The sequence below is a fragment of the Polypterus senegalus genome, chromosome 1, assembly GCF_016835505.1.
Source record: "Polypterus senegalus isolate Bchr_013 chromosome 1, ASM1683550v1, whole genome shotgun sequence".
In the NCBI taxonomy this organism is placed as follows: domain Eukaryota; kingdom Metazoa; phylum Chordata; class Cladistia; order Polypteriformes; family Polypteridae; genus Polypterus; species Polypterus senegalus.
In genome coordinates this window covers 145,390,719-145,408,943 of record NC_053154.1, presented here as the reverse complement: position 1 = coordinate 145,408,943, position 18,225 = coordinate 145,390,719, and the positions used below count along the sequence as shown (strand labels likewise).

Here is an 18,225-nt window from a genome sequence, read left to right as displayed (position 1 = left end):
ACTTTTAAAATAACCCAGGGCCTGCACTATGCGCTAGCCTCTTTGTGGTTCTGCCGCTCGCGTATGGGGATGCGGATGTACAATTTAAACAGATTTTTATTTTCATGGGAATTGGTACATATGCATAATAGAAGTATTTTACATTACAGCGAGTAGTTAACCATATTAAAAAATAGTAAAATGTAATAATTTGAAAGTAAATTATGTTTAATGTTGCATTAGTTATCCATTGCATATTATGATTTTTTTCTGTTTGTCTATGAAATTAACACGCAAATACTTTTTAAACTTACACTTTTACTATAAAACTTCATTAAAAAAATTTTTTTGAATTCAATTTTTGTCAATATCATATTGAATTTTGATTCTGTGTTTGGACTTTCACCGTGACAACGCAACGTATAACTGCCCGTGATTGAATTTTGTTTACTTCTCTCTATTAAATAAAACAACTTTTTCGATTGTTTGGCTCTGAGATTTGTTAATCGTCTTTGCAAAAACTATTCTAACAGGAAACTGTTAACGTTTTAATATGAATGGCATATCAAGATCTCCTTTGTTGTCTAATGTTATCCGCGGAAGATGTACTACAGTACCTTTCTTGGACACATCCTTCTTTCTAGAGTAATTTGTGTGGTGGAAGACCAGACGGTGTTAACGGTTGTAGATATTCTTTGGGATATTGTAAGTTGATGTTTTCATCTTCTACATGATCGCTAGCAACTATTTCAGCACAGTCTAATAATGTGCATTTAACCAATTTGCCGTGTAACAGATCGACATGTTTGCTATTAGTTCGTTTGGCTTTGTTGTTTCTCTGTGCTAGGATTGCTCGTTTATTCATTTTTTATGTTGATAACCCTTTGTGATGAAATTTTTCAATAAGATTTGGACATAAAATTTATAAGAGCTGAAAGAGCAGGAACTGCCTGTCAAAAGTATTCACACAAATGAGATTTGAGAGTACCGTGTGCGTGATTGAATATGGTTGAGAGGAGGACATGACTTGGAAAAAAAAGTCTCATCTTGCGGGACTTGAAAAAAATCTCTTGAAAAAAGTCTTGTCTCGTCCCAGGATTTTTTTATATAATAGAGATATTAAAATCTATTAAAAAAAGGTAATGAACAGCTTGCTTTGTTTTATATGAACATTTCATTTTTAAATTCATTTGGTGCTTTCTTTGTTTTTTCTTGCAGAGATGAGCCAGATGCTGATGTTGTTGCAGAGTGTCTTTCTGTGGTAGAAGAGGTAACGTCAACTGTATATCTTACGCTATTTGTATTTCTGTACACCCATTATTCTGCTTCCATAGTTGCATAGTTGTCTTTGAGTACTGTATATAATTTATGGTCATTGATTTAACATGCTGACTGCTAAATATGAGTTAAATGTATAACAATAATAATAATAATAATTAACCCTTAGTAGGCAGTCTACAGACTGAGGCCACCTGTTCTATGAGTTATCTTGTAAACCGTTTTTGGGGCTGTAGTGCCAAATCAGAGAATATTTGTGGGCAACTGAAATATGGATGAAAATTCAGTGTGGGACGTGTCAGAACATAATATTTCACTATTGGTTAATTTTGCATTAGTAATATTTTGCATAACGTACATTTTTGTGAAAAATAAATATTGATTAGCGTCTCACTACTACAAAATTCAACTGGATACTGCAACAAGTTGTGGAAAATCTAACTTGTTAGACTCAGCTGAGTTACTGCACAGCAGGTGTACACAAAGAATTTTCTGAACCATATAACCAACTACAAGGTAACTCTAATATGTATACAAAAATATTTTTTGTGAGAATTTTAGTGTGAGTTTTACTCAATAACCATATACAGGCAAAACTCAAAAGAAGACGTGATTAGCAAGTGGCCTCCTTAAGTACATGCAGTACTCCCAATTCTGTCAGCTTCTGCTTCTTACTCAAGATGCAGTATAAAATATCAGGGCATGTAGCACATTCAAGAGTAAGTAGCACCAGTAAACTAATAATATTAACTCCTGTTTTTTAGGTCTGTTATGTTGGGAAATTTACTGGGCAAAGCCACGTAAAAAAGCTAGTAAGTCTATTAAAATAACACTCTGATTTTGGCATTGTTCTCAGGAACAAATTTACCTCTTTTCATGGGGGCAGTCAGCTTGTTAAAGAGCCATGCTTTAAGACAAAAGTGTACCCTGATCTTTAAACAGGTTTCTGTATTTCTGTATTTTTTTGATGCATCATGCAAGGCTGAAGACAGTCTGATTGCTCAGCGTGCTACACAAGGTTCTTCCAAAAGAAATGCTGAAAAATGTAGCAGTCCTCATGAGGTTACCATAACTAATGATCAAAACAAAGGTACACACTGTTTTTTTATTTATATTTACTTACTGAGTTTAGGTGCTATGTCTGTTTATTTTTTTACACTGCTAAAGAGAAACAGTTTTAAAGTATTTTTTTACTTAAAAAATCATTTTTTAGTATTAATACTGTAATATACAGACACACACTGTGGGTTTCTGAATATTTAGTTTTTTTCTCAATTTATGATTCTCATAATATTTCTTTATTTAGCATTTTAACTCTTATTCAGGGTGTTTTTAATAGCTTTTAAAAAGTATTTTAATACCGTTAATACTATTTTATAAGTTTTAAGTATATAGTCCGATCCATTGTGTTACACTTGCAAATGTCTGCCTTTAAATTCTTAACCATTTATGTAGAAGTTATTTGATGTTTTTTACAAGCTAGAAAAAAACACTTTCTGTTTGCTAGAAAATTTTTAAACTATGTATGCTGGCAAGACTAAAAGGGTTTCCATATCTAATGAAGGGTGTGCTGAGTAAAAACAAGGTAACTATTTTGTTGGCCAGAAAAGTTGTATTTGTTTGGAAATCTGCAAAGGCCCCGTGGAAAATGGGAGTCACAGAGCAATTGTTTAGAAGGAGGTTAAAATCATTTGAAGCGATCTTGTAAATTTCTTCTGGCACTGAAAACTGTTTTGGTTGCACTTTTGCCATTAAGTCTGTACAATGAATGGTACAAAATGATAAAAACTGAAACTAAGCAGTACATCTTGTTCTATTGTATCAATCTATTACAAAGTTATGACTTATCATAATAAAATTTTACTTTATAAAGCAAAATTTTGTTTTTTATAATTGCTGAAAATTGCTGGAGATGCTAACGTTAAAGTGCCAAAATGCTGGGGAGAGCAGGGTTCAAAGGGTTAAATTCAAAATTCCGTGTAAACATTTAGTAGCCTCTGATTTTTTTATATAAACTTTTTACCAGATTTCTTGAATTTTATCATCCCAACTGAAATTCTACATTATTTTAGTTATATTTAAATTAACATGCATGTGTTCTGGAATGTGGGTAGAAATTCATATAACACGGAGACATACCACAAGCAAGCAAAGTAACAACGACTGTGTATGGAATTTGAACCAAGAAGCAGTACTGCTAACCACTGTTCCTTTCAGTGTCTGAAAAAGGTTCCATCATGCCTTACATCTTCCCTCCAAGGAAGACCAAGTGGTGTCATGTACTGTATATCCAAAAAAACTAAACATGAAAAGGTTATTTTTATAGCAAATCTATAACCATGGTTTCTTTTAATAAAAAGCCCAGTTTGAAACATCCTTGAAGTTGGTCCTAGAACAAAACAACTGTTTTATGCTAAATTAAGGAGTCTTCATCTTTAAATGAAATGCTGAAGCTGGTGGAGCTACCTTAATGATAGTGTAGATCATTCTTGAGTTTGGATTGTCTATAACTAAAAACCCACAACACCCAAGCTCGAATGGCTCATACTGACAACAAGGATTAACTGTACATCCTGTATCAGAGCATGTTCCCAACCTGGAGTCTAGACAGGAACTAAGACGTTTTGAAAGTGAAGATACCGTTGGTGTTGGGCTAAATTATTTGACGTTATATGTGAGGAGGATTGTTAAAGTTGGTTGTGAGATAAGAGCTGGAGGTGCATATTCTTACTTGTTTTTTTACTTATGATCCTTGTTTTTACTTCTTGAATGAACTGTAGTACATGAATGATTAAAACAGCCTGATCCATGCAGCTTTAAAGTACCCAATGCTGCTTGACAGAATTGAATGACCTAGCTTTTCCATATCCTGCATCTTAATCTGCTCATTTTTTTTTCAGATATTTCTAAAAGATTTCTTTAGAAGGCACAGCCATTTCATAGTAGTAGTACCTGAATAGAGTGTGGTGAATGTTTTAATTGCATGTCAGGCCAACTTGCAACATGCCACCACTGTCCTGTTTTTTGGGCGGATTTTGCTAAACTAAGATATAAACACAAGTAATGTGTGCCATTTTGAAGATGCTAGTAAACATTAATACTCTTAAGGTTTTATACGTGATTTTATAAGTGACTTTGAAAAAAAATTTTTTTAAGTTGATGATGACTGTGTATACTCATAGCTATACTTGTGAAATTCCTTTTCAACTACCAAAGAGAGTTGTTACTCATAGTTGGCTACTAAAAGTTAGAAACTTTAATATTGGATCATGAAGTTTGCTTATGCTGTTTTCGAAAGGCAACTTACACTGTATTTCCACAATAGGTTCAGCTACACAAGTGCCTTAGAAAAATAATGACAAGACTGATAATTTTGTCAGCATTTAACATGAACTAGTAGTTTATACTTTTACAAAGATGAGGAAGACTTTCAGCACACTGAGGATAAAAGAAATGGACAGAATTGGAAAGTCGTAAAATTGTAGATTTTTAGAGAAGCAAGAGATGCACTGGTAGGAACTGTCCAATAATGTCCCCTAGCTATGAATGTCTATGCTGTATGGCTTGTAATTTGTAACTACACTATTAGAAAACATTCACATTCAATCCACTAGATAGGAATTTTCCATAATGCCACAATTTGTGCAGCGGTCAAGTGCCAAGTATCATTAAACATTTGGTTATATGAACCTTTTTCAACAAAAATAAATTGGAGGGATTCATCCAAGATGGAAATCTGGTATTTCTTAAGCAAGTTTCATTATTGGTCTTGCTTGACTTCAGTATTATTTAAATGTTTACAACCATTTGCACAATAATTTCTTCTGGCAGTATGTGCCACCTTAGCATGCAGATAGTGACACCCCTGCAACACTTCATGTAGCTTTGTGTGAAATGAGTTTCAATGCCTTGATAGGGTTCTTAAAACTGTTGCAATTTTAAACACATTTAAAAAGTATGCATCAGATTTCTTTTTTTTTCTCCAATGTCCTTAAGAATGAAAACCAGCTTCCATTTGCTCCCTGAGATGAATCGTGTCCCCTGAAAGTCTTTACCTGAATTGCCCACCTCATCAAATCAGTTCCCAGGTGTAAGCAATGCAAAGGCAAAAAACTGATCACTTAATCTCACTTATGTGGATTATCTTGAAAACAACACAACAAAGATCTCTGTTCCTAAATGAGAGACGATCTTTGGATAATTTTGATCTTACATACTCTTATAAAGCTTTAAAGGAGGACAGATTTGAAAAATATAACTACTGTATACGTACCTAGTTTGATATTTGGAGTTAATACATTTTTATCTTGGTGCATCAATATTAGTCTTGTCAACCGGCTATTGTTTCCCACATATAGTATATTGATGTAAACATCAAACTGGTGCTGGATGATACAGGCTCATACTCATATTGCTATTATTTTTGAAACAAAATGCCATATTCAAAATGTTTGCAAAGCATCTTAATTATATCAGTATCCTATAGACATGTATATACACATTTTATATAGAGTCCAGAATTTGGTATATTTTGTCACAGTAATAATGTGAGGTTTTAGTAAACAATACAGTTTAAAGATTTCATAAATAGCTATATCTCAAAGTCTGTTAAATTACATTAAACATACTGTAAATTATTTGAAAAAACATATCTCTTCTGCTTATATATGAGTTTCCATTGTACATATTGAGTTTAACTCCTTAAATGGTGTTTTGTCGTCTGTCTGCCAGCCAGTAAACATTGCACTCTCTCTCTTTCTTTCTGTCTAAATTATAATATACAGTATATGTAAAAAAAAAAGCTCTTGGTTCATTACCATACTAATATCATAATAATAATACACTGTACTTGTGTATTGTGGACGCTAGGGTTTGCTGTTGCCCCGTGAAACCCACCAGACAGACGTCCAAGACACACTTGTAAAAAGCACCCAGAAGAATTTTAATATTTTTCTTCAGATACAGTGCACAAAGCACCACACTTGCCACAATTCTCCAATAATTATACAATAAACAGTAATCAATAATCACAATAATCCTCCACTCCTCCCAGCAGCTCCATCACTCTACCACCCAAATCCGTCTCTCTTTGCTGGGTTTTCAGCAGTTCTTTAAATAGGCCACGACCGACCTGGAAGTGTTTCTTCTCTTCTTCTGGGTCAAACGCCACATCATCCGTCCTCAAGTCCTGGAAGTACTGTGGGCTTCCATCCTTGTGACTCTGAAGTACTTCTGGGTTATATTAACAGTAGAAGTCACCAGGTTCTTTGTGAGCTCCCCATGGCGGCACCCAACAAGGCTGAGGAAACCAACTCCATGTCCCAGGATGCCCTGAGGGAATCCGGGGAACTGTTGCCATCCAGGTCAGCTGCCACCTAGCATCCCGGGGGAGACAGTGCCCTGAAAAGGCTGCCTTCCTACAATCTTCGACCGCCGGCCGTCCATCACAGTATATTATACTTATTGTCTTATGATTTACATCAATTTTAATGGTTCCAATTTATGTATTTTGAATATGTGCTTTTCCCCCATCTGTAACAGTCTGTATGATGTGTGCAGGCTATTTATTGCATAACATTCATAAGTATACTAGTAATAGTAGTTGGTATTTTATATCCAGTGTTCTTATTAACACCTTATTTCTGTATGGCAAGGGTTTTAAACTTTTTAGTCAGAGGACCCAAAGAAGAAAATCTGCATCAAACTGGGAAGAGAATTATTATCCAAATTACATACTGTATAGATAAATAGACAAATATCAATGGCCATGTAATAAAAAAGTAAATGTTTTTGTGTCTATTCAAGTGTCTCTTACATGAATATTACTAAAAGAGAAAAGTGGAAAACAAATGTTTTTTTGAAAAAGCAATTACCATTCATAACAGATAATAGATTCCTGAGGGGTAACACTGCCAGTATAAATGGTTGGTGTACGCTTTATTAAAGTAGAGAGAAATCAATTTTTGGGGTGTGGCGAGAGAATATGATTTTTTGACAGGATAGTATGAATGATCACTAAATGATTCATGGCTCTGGTTGAGAAGTTTGTAAAAACAATTAATCATTGCAGTTTATTTACCTTGCCTTGAATAACATACATAAAATATTTTGCATCATTTTTCAAATCAGTGCCACCATTAACAATGTTTCTAAACAAGTTTGCAAATATTCAGCACATCCTGCTTTTCATTGAATAATTCAATAACTGAGTGAAAAAGTTGCTAAAGTATTCCTAAGAATTGTATGAACTATTTTTATTTTATATCATAATAATTTGGTGAACTATCCTGTTTGAAATTTTTAATGCACTAATTGACAATGTACTGAATGCCTACAGCTTGTCCTAACCTTTGGATATTTTTTGATATTAACTATAAACTTGCCTTTGTCTTCTTCTTCTTTCAGCTGCTTCCGCCAGGGGTTGCCACAGCAGATCATCTTCTTCCATATCTTTCTGTCCTCTGCATCTTGCTCTGTTACACTCATCACCTGCTTGTCCTCTCTCACCAAATCCATAAACCTTCGCTTAGGCCTTCCTCTTTTCCTGTTACCTGGCAGCTCCATCCTTAGCATCCTTCTCCCAATATACTCAGCATCTCTCCTCTGCACAAGTCCAAACCAACGCAATTACGCCTCTCTGACTTTGTCTCCAAACTGTCCAACCTGAGCAGATCCTCTAATGCACTCGTTCCTAATCCTGCCCATTCTCATCACTCCCAATGCAAATCTTAGCATCTTTAACTCTGCCACCTCCAGCTTTGTCTCATGTTTTTTGGTCAGTGCCACTGTCTCTAACCCATATACATAGCTGTCACTACTGACCTGTAGATGTTCCCTTTCACTCCTGCTAATACCTGTCTGTCATAAATTACTCCTGACACTCTTCTCCACCCATTCCACCCTGCCTGCACTCTTTTTTACCTCTCTTCCACAATCCATGTTACTCTCTATTGTTGATCCCAATTATTTAAACTCATCCACCTTCACCAACTCTACTCCCTACATCCTCACCATTCCACTGACCTCCCTCTCATTTACACACATGTATTCTGTCTTGTTCCTACTGACCTTCATTCCTCTTTTCTCCAGAGCATATCTCCACCTTTCCATGTTCTCCTCAACCTGCTCCCTACTCTTGCTATAGATAACAGTGTCATCATCAAACATCATAGTCCATGGGGACTCCTGCTTAATCTCGTCTGTCAACCTGTCCATCACCATAAAAAGGGCTCAGAGACGATCCCTGATGTAATTCTACGTCCATGTTGAATGCATTTGTCACTCCTACCCCAGACCTCACCACTGTCACACTTCCCTCGTACATATCCTGCACAACTCTTACATACTTCCCTGCCACTACCAACTTCCTCATATAATACCACAGCTCCTCTCCTCCTCTCCCTGTCATTTGCTTTCTCCAGGTCCACAAAGATACAGTGCAACTCCTTCTGGCCTTCTCTATACTTCTCCATCAACACCCTCAGAACAAACATCAATTATATGGTGCTCTTTCCTGGCATGAAACCATACTGCTGCTCACTAATCATTACCTGTCTTCTTAATCTAGCTTCCACTACTCTTTCCCATAAATTCATGCTGTGGCTCATCAATTTTATCCCCCTGTAGTTACTACAGCTCTGGACTTCCCCCTTATTTTTAAAAATTGGTATTAGCACTCTTCTTCTCCACTCCTCAGGCATCCTCTCACTTTCCAAAATTCCGTTAAACAATCTGGTTAAAAACTCCACTGCCATCTCTCCTAAACACCTCCATGCTTCCACAGATATGTCGTCTGGACCAATGGCCTTTCGATTCTTCATCTTCTTCATAGCTGTCCTTACTTCCTTTTTGCTTATCCGCTGCACTTCCTGATTCACTATCGCCATGTCATCCAGCCTTCTCTCTCTCTCATTCTTTTAATTTATTAACCTCTTAAAGTACTCTTTTAATCTGCTCAACACACCCTCCTCACTTGTGAGTACATTTCCATCTTTATCCTTTATCACCCTTAACTGCTGCACATCTTTCCCAGCTCGACCCCTCTGTCTAGCCAATCAGGTCCTTTTCTTCCTCCTTAGTGTCCAACCTCTCATACAACTCATCATACTCCTTTTCTTTAGCCTTCACCACCTCTTTCTTCATTTTACAACTTATCTCCTTGTACTCGACTGCTTTCTGCAACTCCCAGACTATCCCACCTCTTCTCCAACCTCGTCCTCTGTATACTCTCCTTTACTTTGTCATTCCACCACCAGGTTTCCCTTTCCTCCTTATTCTGTCCAGATGTCACACAAAGCACCCTTCTTGCTGTCACCCTTACTACTTCTGCTGTATTTGCCCAGCTGTCTGGTAACTCTTCACTGCCACTCAGTGCCTGTCTTACTTCCTCCCTGAACTCAACCTTGCAGATTTCCTTTTTCAACTTCCACCATTTGATCCTTGGCTCTGCCCTCCCTCTCCTTCTCTTCTTGATCTCCAACATCATCTTACAGACCATCATCCTATGCTGCTTAACTACACTTTCCCCTGCCACCACTTTGCAGTCTTCAGTCTCCTTTTGATTGAATCTCTTGCATAAGGTATAATCTACCTGTGTGCATCTTCCTCAACTCTTGTATGTCACCCTATGTTCCTCCCTCTTCTTAAAATATTTATTCACCACAGCCATGCCCATCCTTTTCGCAAAATCCACTATCATCTAACTTTCTTCATTCCTCTCCTTGACACCATAGCTATCCATCACCTCCTCATACCCTCTGTCCCCTTCACCAATATGTCCATTGAAATCCGCTCCAATCACCACTCTCTGTCCTTTGGGCACACTGTCCATCACTTCATCCAACTCACTCCAGAAATATTCTTTCTCATCCATCATACACCCAAATTGTGGGGCATATGCACTAACAACCTTTATCATTATACTTTTGCAATTTCCAGCGTCATAATCGTTACTCTGTCTGACAGTCTTTTCACCTCCAAAACACTCTTGACATATTGGACCTTCATGATAAACCCCTACCCCATTTTGCCTCCCATTCATACAATGATAAAACAATTTGAATCCACCTCCAATTTATTTGGCCTTACTTCCCTTACATTTAGTCTCTTGTACACAATATATCAACCTTCCTTCTCTTCATCACATCAGCTAACTTTCTCTCTTTACCAGTCATACAGCCAACATTCAAAGTTCCTACCCTCAGCTCCACTTTCTTTACCTTTTTCCTCTGCTCCTGCCTCCGGACACGTCTTCCCCCTTTTCTTCTCCTTCTTCAGCCAACAGTAGCCCAATGTCCACCAGCACCCTTTTGGCTAACAGTACTGGTGGCAGCCGTTGTTAACCCGGGCCTTGGCCAATCCGGTATGGAAATTTGTATTGTTGGCCAAATATTGATCTGGCAAAATTTTACACCGGATGCCCTTCCTGATGTAACCCTCCCCATTTATCTGGGCTTGGGACTGGCATAAAGAAACATACTTATTTGTGCATCTCCTGTGATTGGGTTTGCATCCCCTGTGGCTGGGTTATAAACTTGCCTTTAAACTTGTGAACTTCCCTTTTAATATTGCTAAAAAGATGTGCATTGCAATTACTGTCTGCATTGGGCAGTCTATAACACACTCCTAAAATAGGACTTCTTTCGCTGATACTTACCAGGTGAAGCCACGTCCTCACTAAGATGGGGCTCATCGTTGAACTGAATAGGACTTGCGTTTAAATTACGTTTGACATAAACAGCGACCCCACCTCCTTTTTGTTCTGTCTATCCTTCCTACAAAATGTGTATCCCTCTGTTATACTCATCACCATTTTTGTTATTTAGCCAGATTTCTGTCATTGCTATATCATAATTATGCCCCACTATATACTGTACAGCTCCAACTCATTTTATTTTTGATAGGCAAGCTATTTTAATGTGTTTCTCAATTTCCTTTTGCATGTAAACATCGAATTTGAATTTACATTAAAATGCAGATTTATTTTTACACTATTGTTTCTTCATGTACAGTTCTAAACCAGGCCTGTCCTAAACTCCCTGGTTTAGAACTGTACATGACGGAAGAAGGAAATTGCTTTATCATTCTGGAGTACTGAGTGTTGCCTAATGTGGGGAAAAAGGAAATTAAATGATTTCAATCCACTGTATATAAACTACTAAAACAAATTCAGCATGTAATTAAGGTCTTCTACATGGCTGCCATTTTTAATTAGATTATTTGGTACATTCTTTGAAATAACCAAACTCCATCCATTATTTATTATTGTCAATGAAGTCCTGAATGTGCACAACTTGTATGTAGGTAAATAGTTTCCTAAACTATAGAGAGAGTAAATACTGAAACTTGTTTTTGCATGTGTAGGCAATGGCAAGGCTGAACATTCTACAGACCTCAAGAAAAGGTAAAGTTTCTATCTTCCTTCCATCCATCCATCTGTTCTCCCCTATTTAATGCTATGTCATTATCAGGTTTTTAGGTTCAGGTTCTGATTTTTCTGAATAATTGATAGAATATTATGGAGTTTGGGATTATACTGTACATACTGGTTAGATTGATGATTTTTTTTTTAATAAGTTCATGAGTGTGTAAGTTTGGGTCATGTTTTTAAATCTGTTCCCTACCTGAGCCTCTTTGAGTCTGTAGTTGTACAAGGTTTGTGCCACATGACTTGAAGTTGGAGAGCATGTTCCACCTAACAGTGGAAGTTTTTGGGTTACATACTGTATTTAGGTATCACAGGAGATGGCATTATTTGACTTCCTCATAACTTTTCAGCAGCTTTAGATTTCAAAGTTATCATTATTTTGACAGATAGTTAATATGCTGCTTGACAGCACTGGTGTCTGTAGGAATGTTTTCCAGGTATGGTGAGCTAGTCTCGTCTTGTTTCTTTTTCCATTCTGTCACGGTACAGCAGTTAGATAAGCCTCTGGCCTGTCCAAACATCCACTTTTATGGGAAGAAAGAGTTGTTAGCCACTGAGTGCTAATTTGTAGGTCCAGTACACCCTATTTGATTTTATTGTAGGTTGTCGTAGGGCAATGTTCCTAGTCATTGGGGATGTTGCACTACATGGCTCAGAGTTACTGGAGTGTGCTGCAGGTGTCCACAACTTCTTAACGATTAATTTAAATGAAAACGATGGCTGAAAATTGCTGGAAAGGTAGAGTTCTGGTACACCAGCATTAGGTTAAGGGGCTTTCTGGCAATCAGGGAGGAGGAGGCCAGGTTATAAATGAGGTATTTGGCAATGTTTTAAATTCAGATTTCTGTCAGTGCCTATGTGTTGAATAGCAGGTTGTATAATCTGCACTTTGCAGTAATAGTGTGATGACAACAGAAGGATAAAGAAGCAGAACTGGGTTTTGATATAGTAAGTGTTGCAATAGGAAACAAGGCTGCTTCATGTCTTCATTATCTATCAGTTTAGTCTTGTCACTTGAATGTTTCTGTTGAGATACCCACATTTAAACTAAATATTGATAAAACTCTTTCAATGTCAAAGCTGCATTTTGACATACTGTATAGTATGTTGTGAAAGTATTAAGGCTAGACTGGTTCTGTTCTGTAACACTGCTTTATTTTTGTTCACCACAAGACATGCCTACAAGGGAACAAAAGCAGAGTTAAAGAGTCAGGGAGAAGATTGTCAGGCTGATAAGCCAGTTAGTCCAGTGAAGAAATCTCTGCCTGTTGTCACTGTTCCTAAAGGCTACAGTGTAAGTAAATGTGTGATGAACAGTACAACATATTGACTAATGAACTTCAAGGCTTTGTGTAGGCAATATAAAAGTATAATAATGTATTGCTCAATCCCGCTGTTTGTGTTTTAGGCAATGAAACCGCACACAAAGTCATTCCTTCATACTGCGCAAAGAAACCAGTTGTTGATGTCTACCTCAAACTCACTGGGTCAATCAGCCATTGTCAAATCTTTCATTAAAAACACTACCCCACTCAAAGTTGATACCAAGGTAATTAAAGTCATGTGGATGTCTTTACTGTACTAAAACTTTTAAAAGCAACCAAGCACCTTGTGCAAGACTTTTCCCTGGAAGCAAGAGAAACAAAAACTATATTTTAGCAAAAAGGGGTGGTTTGTTCATTTTATGATCGATACTGTATACGACCAAGTGAAGTAACACTTAACGTTTTGAATAAGTAGTTGTTGTCCATTGTGTTTTTTTTATCATGCTATGTTTAGTTTCATTTTACTTTTCTTGTTTTTGGGTCCCTTACCTTGCAGACTGAAGGTGTAGTAAGTATACTTATACACTGTTTGTATTTTTGTTGTGGAATGAAATTTGGAACATGCAATCTCCTTATGTCCATTTAAATGCCCCTCCACTCACCTCCCAAATATTGTATGGAAGTGATTTTTTACCTTCTTCATCCTAGCTTTTAGCACTCCATTACCTCTGGCAAGCCTTTCAAAATAATGTGGTAGAAAGCAAATGTATAGGACAGATGATTTGTGATGCCTCTCTTGGATGTAAGCTGAATCATTATATCTAATCCTCAACATCAAAAAAAATACAATGCTATACAAAGTAACCGGACTATTGAACCATTTCTTTGTTGGTCTACCCCTTAAGTTTGGCCATTTTTATGAAGAGTTGCCAATTGCATTGTCAGTCTATTGGTGATTGAAAATGACACCTGTTACAGATATTTTGCTGTTTTATACGTTTTATATATTCTACATGAACACAGTCTTGGCAACACTACATTACCATTATTTTTTTGCAGCCCGTTTATTTTACAGCAATTTACAAATCTGTAAAAAGACAGTGTGCTTACCAGGGATAGATTTAGTTAAAGCATAGGCGGAAGGATTAAAATAAAATAATAAAATAACCCGCTGGTAGACGACAGAACATGCTGGCCTCAACTTTAACTCTGTAAACCAGTTGAGTGCTTCATGGTGCTATGAGTGGGAGCAGATATTCAAGGACTGACTTACGAAACTGACATAAACTGTTATTCCTTCTCCCTTTTACAACTGAATTAAAATATTACATCTTACTACTTTCAGAAATGCGCATTTAGTGGACAGTCAGCTATAATGCAAACTGTGTGTAAAACCGTGTATTGGCAAAGGTAACTTAACTGTGCACTGCCAAAGACTTAAAAAAAAAAGAAAAAAAAAAGTGATGTTATAATGAAAAAAAAATGAAAATAGGAAATAAAACAGTTATTTCCCATTGTGTTTAATGAGGAAAATAAGACCATGTTTGCATATTCTGCTGCTTAACAGTTGTAGCATACAACAGCAGTAAATCTGAGATTTCAAGTGCAAGAGTGACTTTCACAATGTCGTTATGCAAGAGCAGAATAGCAGAAGTAAAGGAAATCAAACCCAAATGCTCCTTATAAACTTAACAGTCAGAAGGCGGTCTGTTTTAGTAATGATTGACCCCACAAGCTAACCACTCAAATATGCGAACAGGCTGATGTTCTCTTTGGTAGTGGTGTGCAAGAGAAAAAAAACCTAGTTTATTCTGAGTGATATAATGTGGAAATGATGGCAAATACACAATCAGCTGTTCACTTAAATTCTGTTATTCATTAACAGACAGCCCTAGTAGACATACCCAATTGTTTTTTTTTTTCCTTTTTCTCCCAGTTCTTTATTTTTTTCTGAACTAAAAAGGTTTGTGCTGATTTTCTGCTTGGTAACAATGTTTTAATGTGTTTGTTATTGCCCTAAACATGAGTGCCAATGAATCTAGTGTGATGTTTGATTTGCCAGGTTAGCACACAGCAGGCAGCCAATTGGGAGTCTCTGCCAATGCTCATGTGAGCATCTAACCTTAGTTGCTTCAGTCTCCTCATATTCTTTTCAGTGGCATAGGATGGGGTAGAGAAGTACTGTTTAGAAGTGCCACCCAGACCTGTTAGCCTTATAGCACAGGAAGTCAAATGCTTAGTGCAGTTTGAAAACATCAGTGTCTCCTTTTTGGGAGCAAGTGGAGGTTTTAGGTGACAGAGTGAAGTTTTATCTGGAGTTCAACGAATACAAATGCATCAAAGTGAAGTATGACTTTCATGTAACAGTATCCAAAGTGGACTTCAACTTACTGCTTACAGGAGTATGTAATAAAACTGCAGCAATCCAAAGAGCATGCAGTAGATGAAGACTGGGAAAATTACTTCGCACCCACAAGTTAGGACAGATTTCAGAATGTGGTGGAGTCAGTTGGTTAGTAATCTGAAATTTGCTGTTTCAAGATTGGCTTGCAGTAGGTGTCACTGAGGTTCAAATATGCCAGAGTAAAATTCATCAGCAGTGACATAATATATATATATTTTTTTAAATTTAATTAATTTTATTTCAATCATTCCATACAAATCAATCAATTTTTACAAAAAGTAGGATTGAGAACAAGTCGACCCACACCCCTGCAGTGACATAATATCAACTAGATCAAAAATATTTTTTATTACAGAATGCCATTTGCATGAAGCAACACTGTTGTTCAGTAATAAACATCATATGGTGAGCAACACAACAGTTACAAATGGTGCAGTAATTTGCACATGCAAGCTATTAGTGGTTGCAAGTTAATTTGTTCAGGTGATCTGGTTATGAATATTTTTTTTTACTAAAATAGAAAAAAAGTGCAGGTTATACTTGGGAAAATAAGGTATTTCACACCCAAAAGTTGTGTTTTTTTTATTAAAATCTATTAATAACTATGTGTTTATAGTGATGACTGAGAAATTGTTTTTCTGAAGAACACAGACAACTCCTTGCACAATTGTCATCACTAGGGACCAAGGCTGAACAATGCTAAAAAATGTCCTTGAAAAAAGTCTCAAGTTACTTGTGTCATATAATGCACCTGTCGGGTATCCAAGTTGTATGCTCATAACATTACAAACATAATGTCTAATGTTCGGTCATGCTACACCTAAATATTTACAAGCAGGTGTACCAAATGCAACCACGGACTGTATCAGTGAAATGCTGAAGTTATGTTGTTCCATTTGTTTTCACCATTCATTTTGTAATGTTTTGGTTTTGTGTATGGTGATGATGGTTCAATTTAGTTTATTTTGATAATTCTCTTCACTGAGTGCAGGCACAGAGTGTTGACGTGTTCTCAGGTAAAGTGCAAATACAATTACTAATTGCGTAATAAGTGCACATTGAGACACATTTTTGTTTAAAAAGACAAGTAAAGTACTGTAGTTTGAAATATATTAACCTAAATGTAAGTCATCAGTGTATGACCATTAATTGATTGTTGAACTATGGCTAGTTGGCAACAGAGGATAGGAAAGCTAAAACTCCTGTCCAGGTTTTTGATGTCTTCCTTTCATAGTTGTTTCCAGCTTTGTTTTATAGTTCTGTTATTGAGCACTAAAAGACATTTATCTTTCCTGCTTAAATGGGAAGTTGTTTCTTTTTGGCCTGAGTAGATCATCAGACAGTGATGTAGAGGAAATGTAATAGCTGTAACTGTATTCTAAGATGTTTTGTAATCTAACTAGGACAAAGGCAGAGAACGCTTTGAAATACTGAAAAAGAATGTAGATCAAGTAACAGAGCGAATAAAGAAAGTGGAAGAGGAAAAGAAACGGAAACTAGAAATGGAAAGGTAAAAATCCAAACTCTATATCTGAACTAAATCTCTTTTAGTCACACTGCGGTATAGGGCTGGTTATTGGCACTGATGTCCGGATTTGATTTTGGTCCACAATGGCCCCGATTTAATTGTTATCATTTTATATTGATTGAATTAGCATCCACTGATATATTTGAAGTTTTTGGCTTTTTTAAAGATTACTTAACCATGGATAGAGAATATTAATATAATGTGACGAATTTCAGTAATACTTTATTTAAAGGGTGTCCATAGTAACTTCCTAACCAACAGTTAGGTCCATTAATATTTGGACAACTCCATGGTCCAAAGACATGCAGGCTAGGTGGATTGGCGATTCTAAATTGGCCCTAGTGTGTGTCCTGCGGTGGGTTGGCACCCTGCCCAGGATTGGTTCCTGCCTTGTGCCCTGTTGGCTGGGATTGGTTCCAGCAGACCCCCGTGACCCAGTGTTTGGACTCTGATGTGGCAATACATCCATCTTCCAACCCGCTGAATCCATACATATTATGGGATGCTCCTTGTTTTAGTACAATGCAGTGGCATCTACTTCATTAAATATATACAGTGCATCCGGAAAGTATTCACAGCGCATCACTTTTTCCACATTTTGTTGTGTTACAGCCTTATTCCAAAATGGATTAAATTCATTTTTCCTCAGAATTCTACACACAACACCCCATAATGACAACGTGAAAAAAGCTTACTTGTGATTTTTGCAAATTTATTAAAAATAAAAAAACTGAGAAATCACATGTACATAAGTATTCACAGCCTTTGCCATGAAGCTCAAAATTGAGCTCAGGGGCATCCTGTTTCCCCTGATCATCCTTGAGATGTTTCTGCAGCTTAATTGGAGTCCACCTGTGGTAAATTTAGTTGATTGGACATGATTTGGAAAGGCACACACCTGTCTATATAAGGTCCCACAGTTGACAGTTCATGTCAGAGCACAAACCAAGCATGAAGTCAAAGGAATTGTCTGTAGACCTCCGAGTCAGGATTGTCTCGAGGCACAAATCTGGGGAGGGTTACAGAAACATTTCTGCTGCTTTGAAGGTCCCAATGAGCACAGTGGCCTCCATCATTCATAAGTGGAAGAAATTCGAAACCACCAGGACTCTTCCTAGAACTGGCCGGCCATCTAAACTGAGCGATCGGGGAAGAAGGGCCTTAGTCAGGGAGGTGACCAAGAACCCGATGGTCACTCTGTCAGAGGTCCTCTGTGGAGAGAGGAGAACCTTCCAGAAGGACAACCATCTCTGCAGCAATCCACCAGTCAGGGCTGTATGGTAGAGTGGCCAGATGGAAGCCACTCCTCAGTAAAAGGCACATGGCAGCCCGCCTGGAGTTTGCC

The 18,225-nt window shown here is 37.1% G+C and overlaps 1 protein-coding gene across 1 annotated transcript in view; it reads left to right on the top strand.

The window, feature by feature from the left end:
* LOC120536608 (inner centromere protein A-like) overlaps nucleotides 1–18,225 on the top strand; it is a 48,477-nt gene that overhangs the window by 9,718 nt on the left and 20,534 nt on the right. The window contains exons 2-7 of the mRNA XM_039765052.1: nucleotides 1,198–1,249; nucleotides 2,200–2,347; nucleotides 11,620–11,659; nucleotides 12,857–12,977; nucleotides 13,092–13,232; nucleotides 16,756–16,862. Coding sequence (XP_039620986.1) covers nucleotides 1,198–1,249; nucleotides 2,200–2,347; nucleotides 11,620–11,659; nucleotides 12,857–12,977; nucleotides 13,092–13,232; nucleotides 16,756–16,862 — 609 coding nt within the window. The remainder of the gene's footprint in view (nucleotides 1–1,197; nucleotides 1,250–2,199; nucleotides 2,348–11,619; nucleotides 11,660–12,856; nucleotides 12,978–13,091; nucleotides 13,233–16,755; nucleotides 16,863–18,225) is intronic.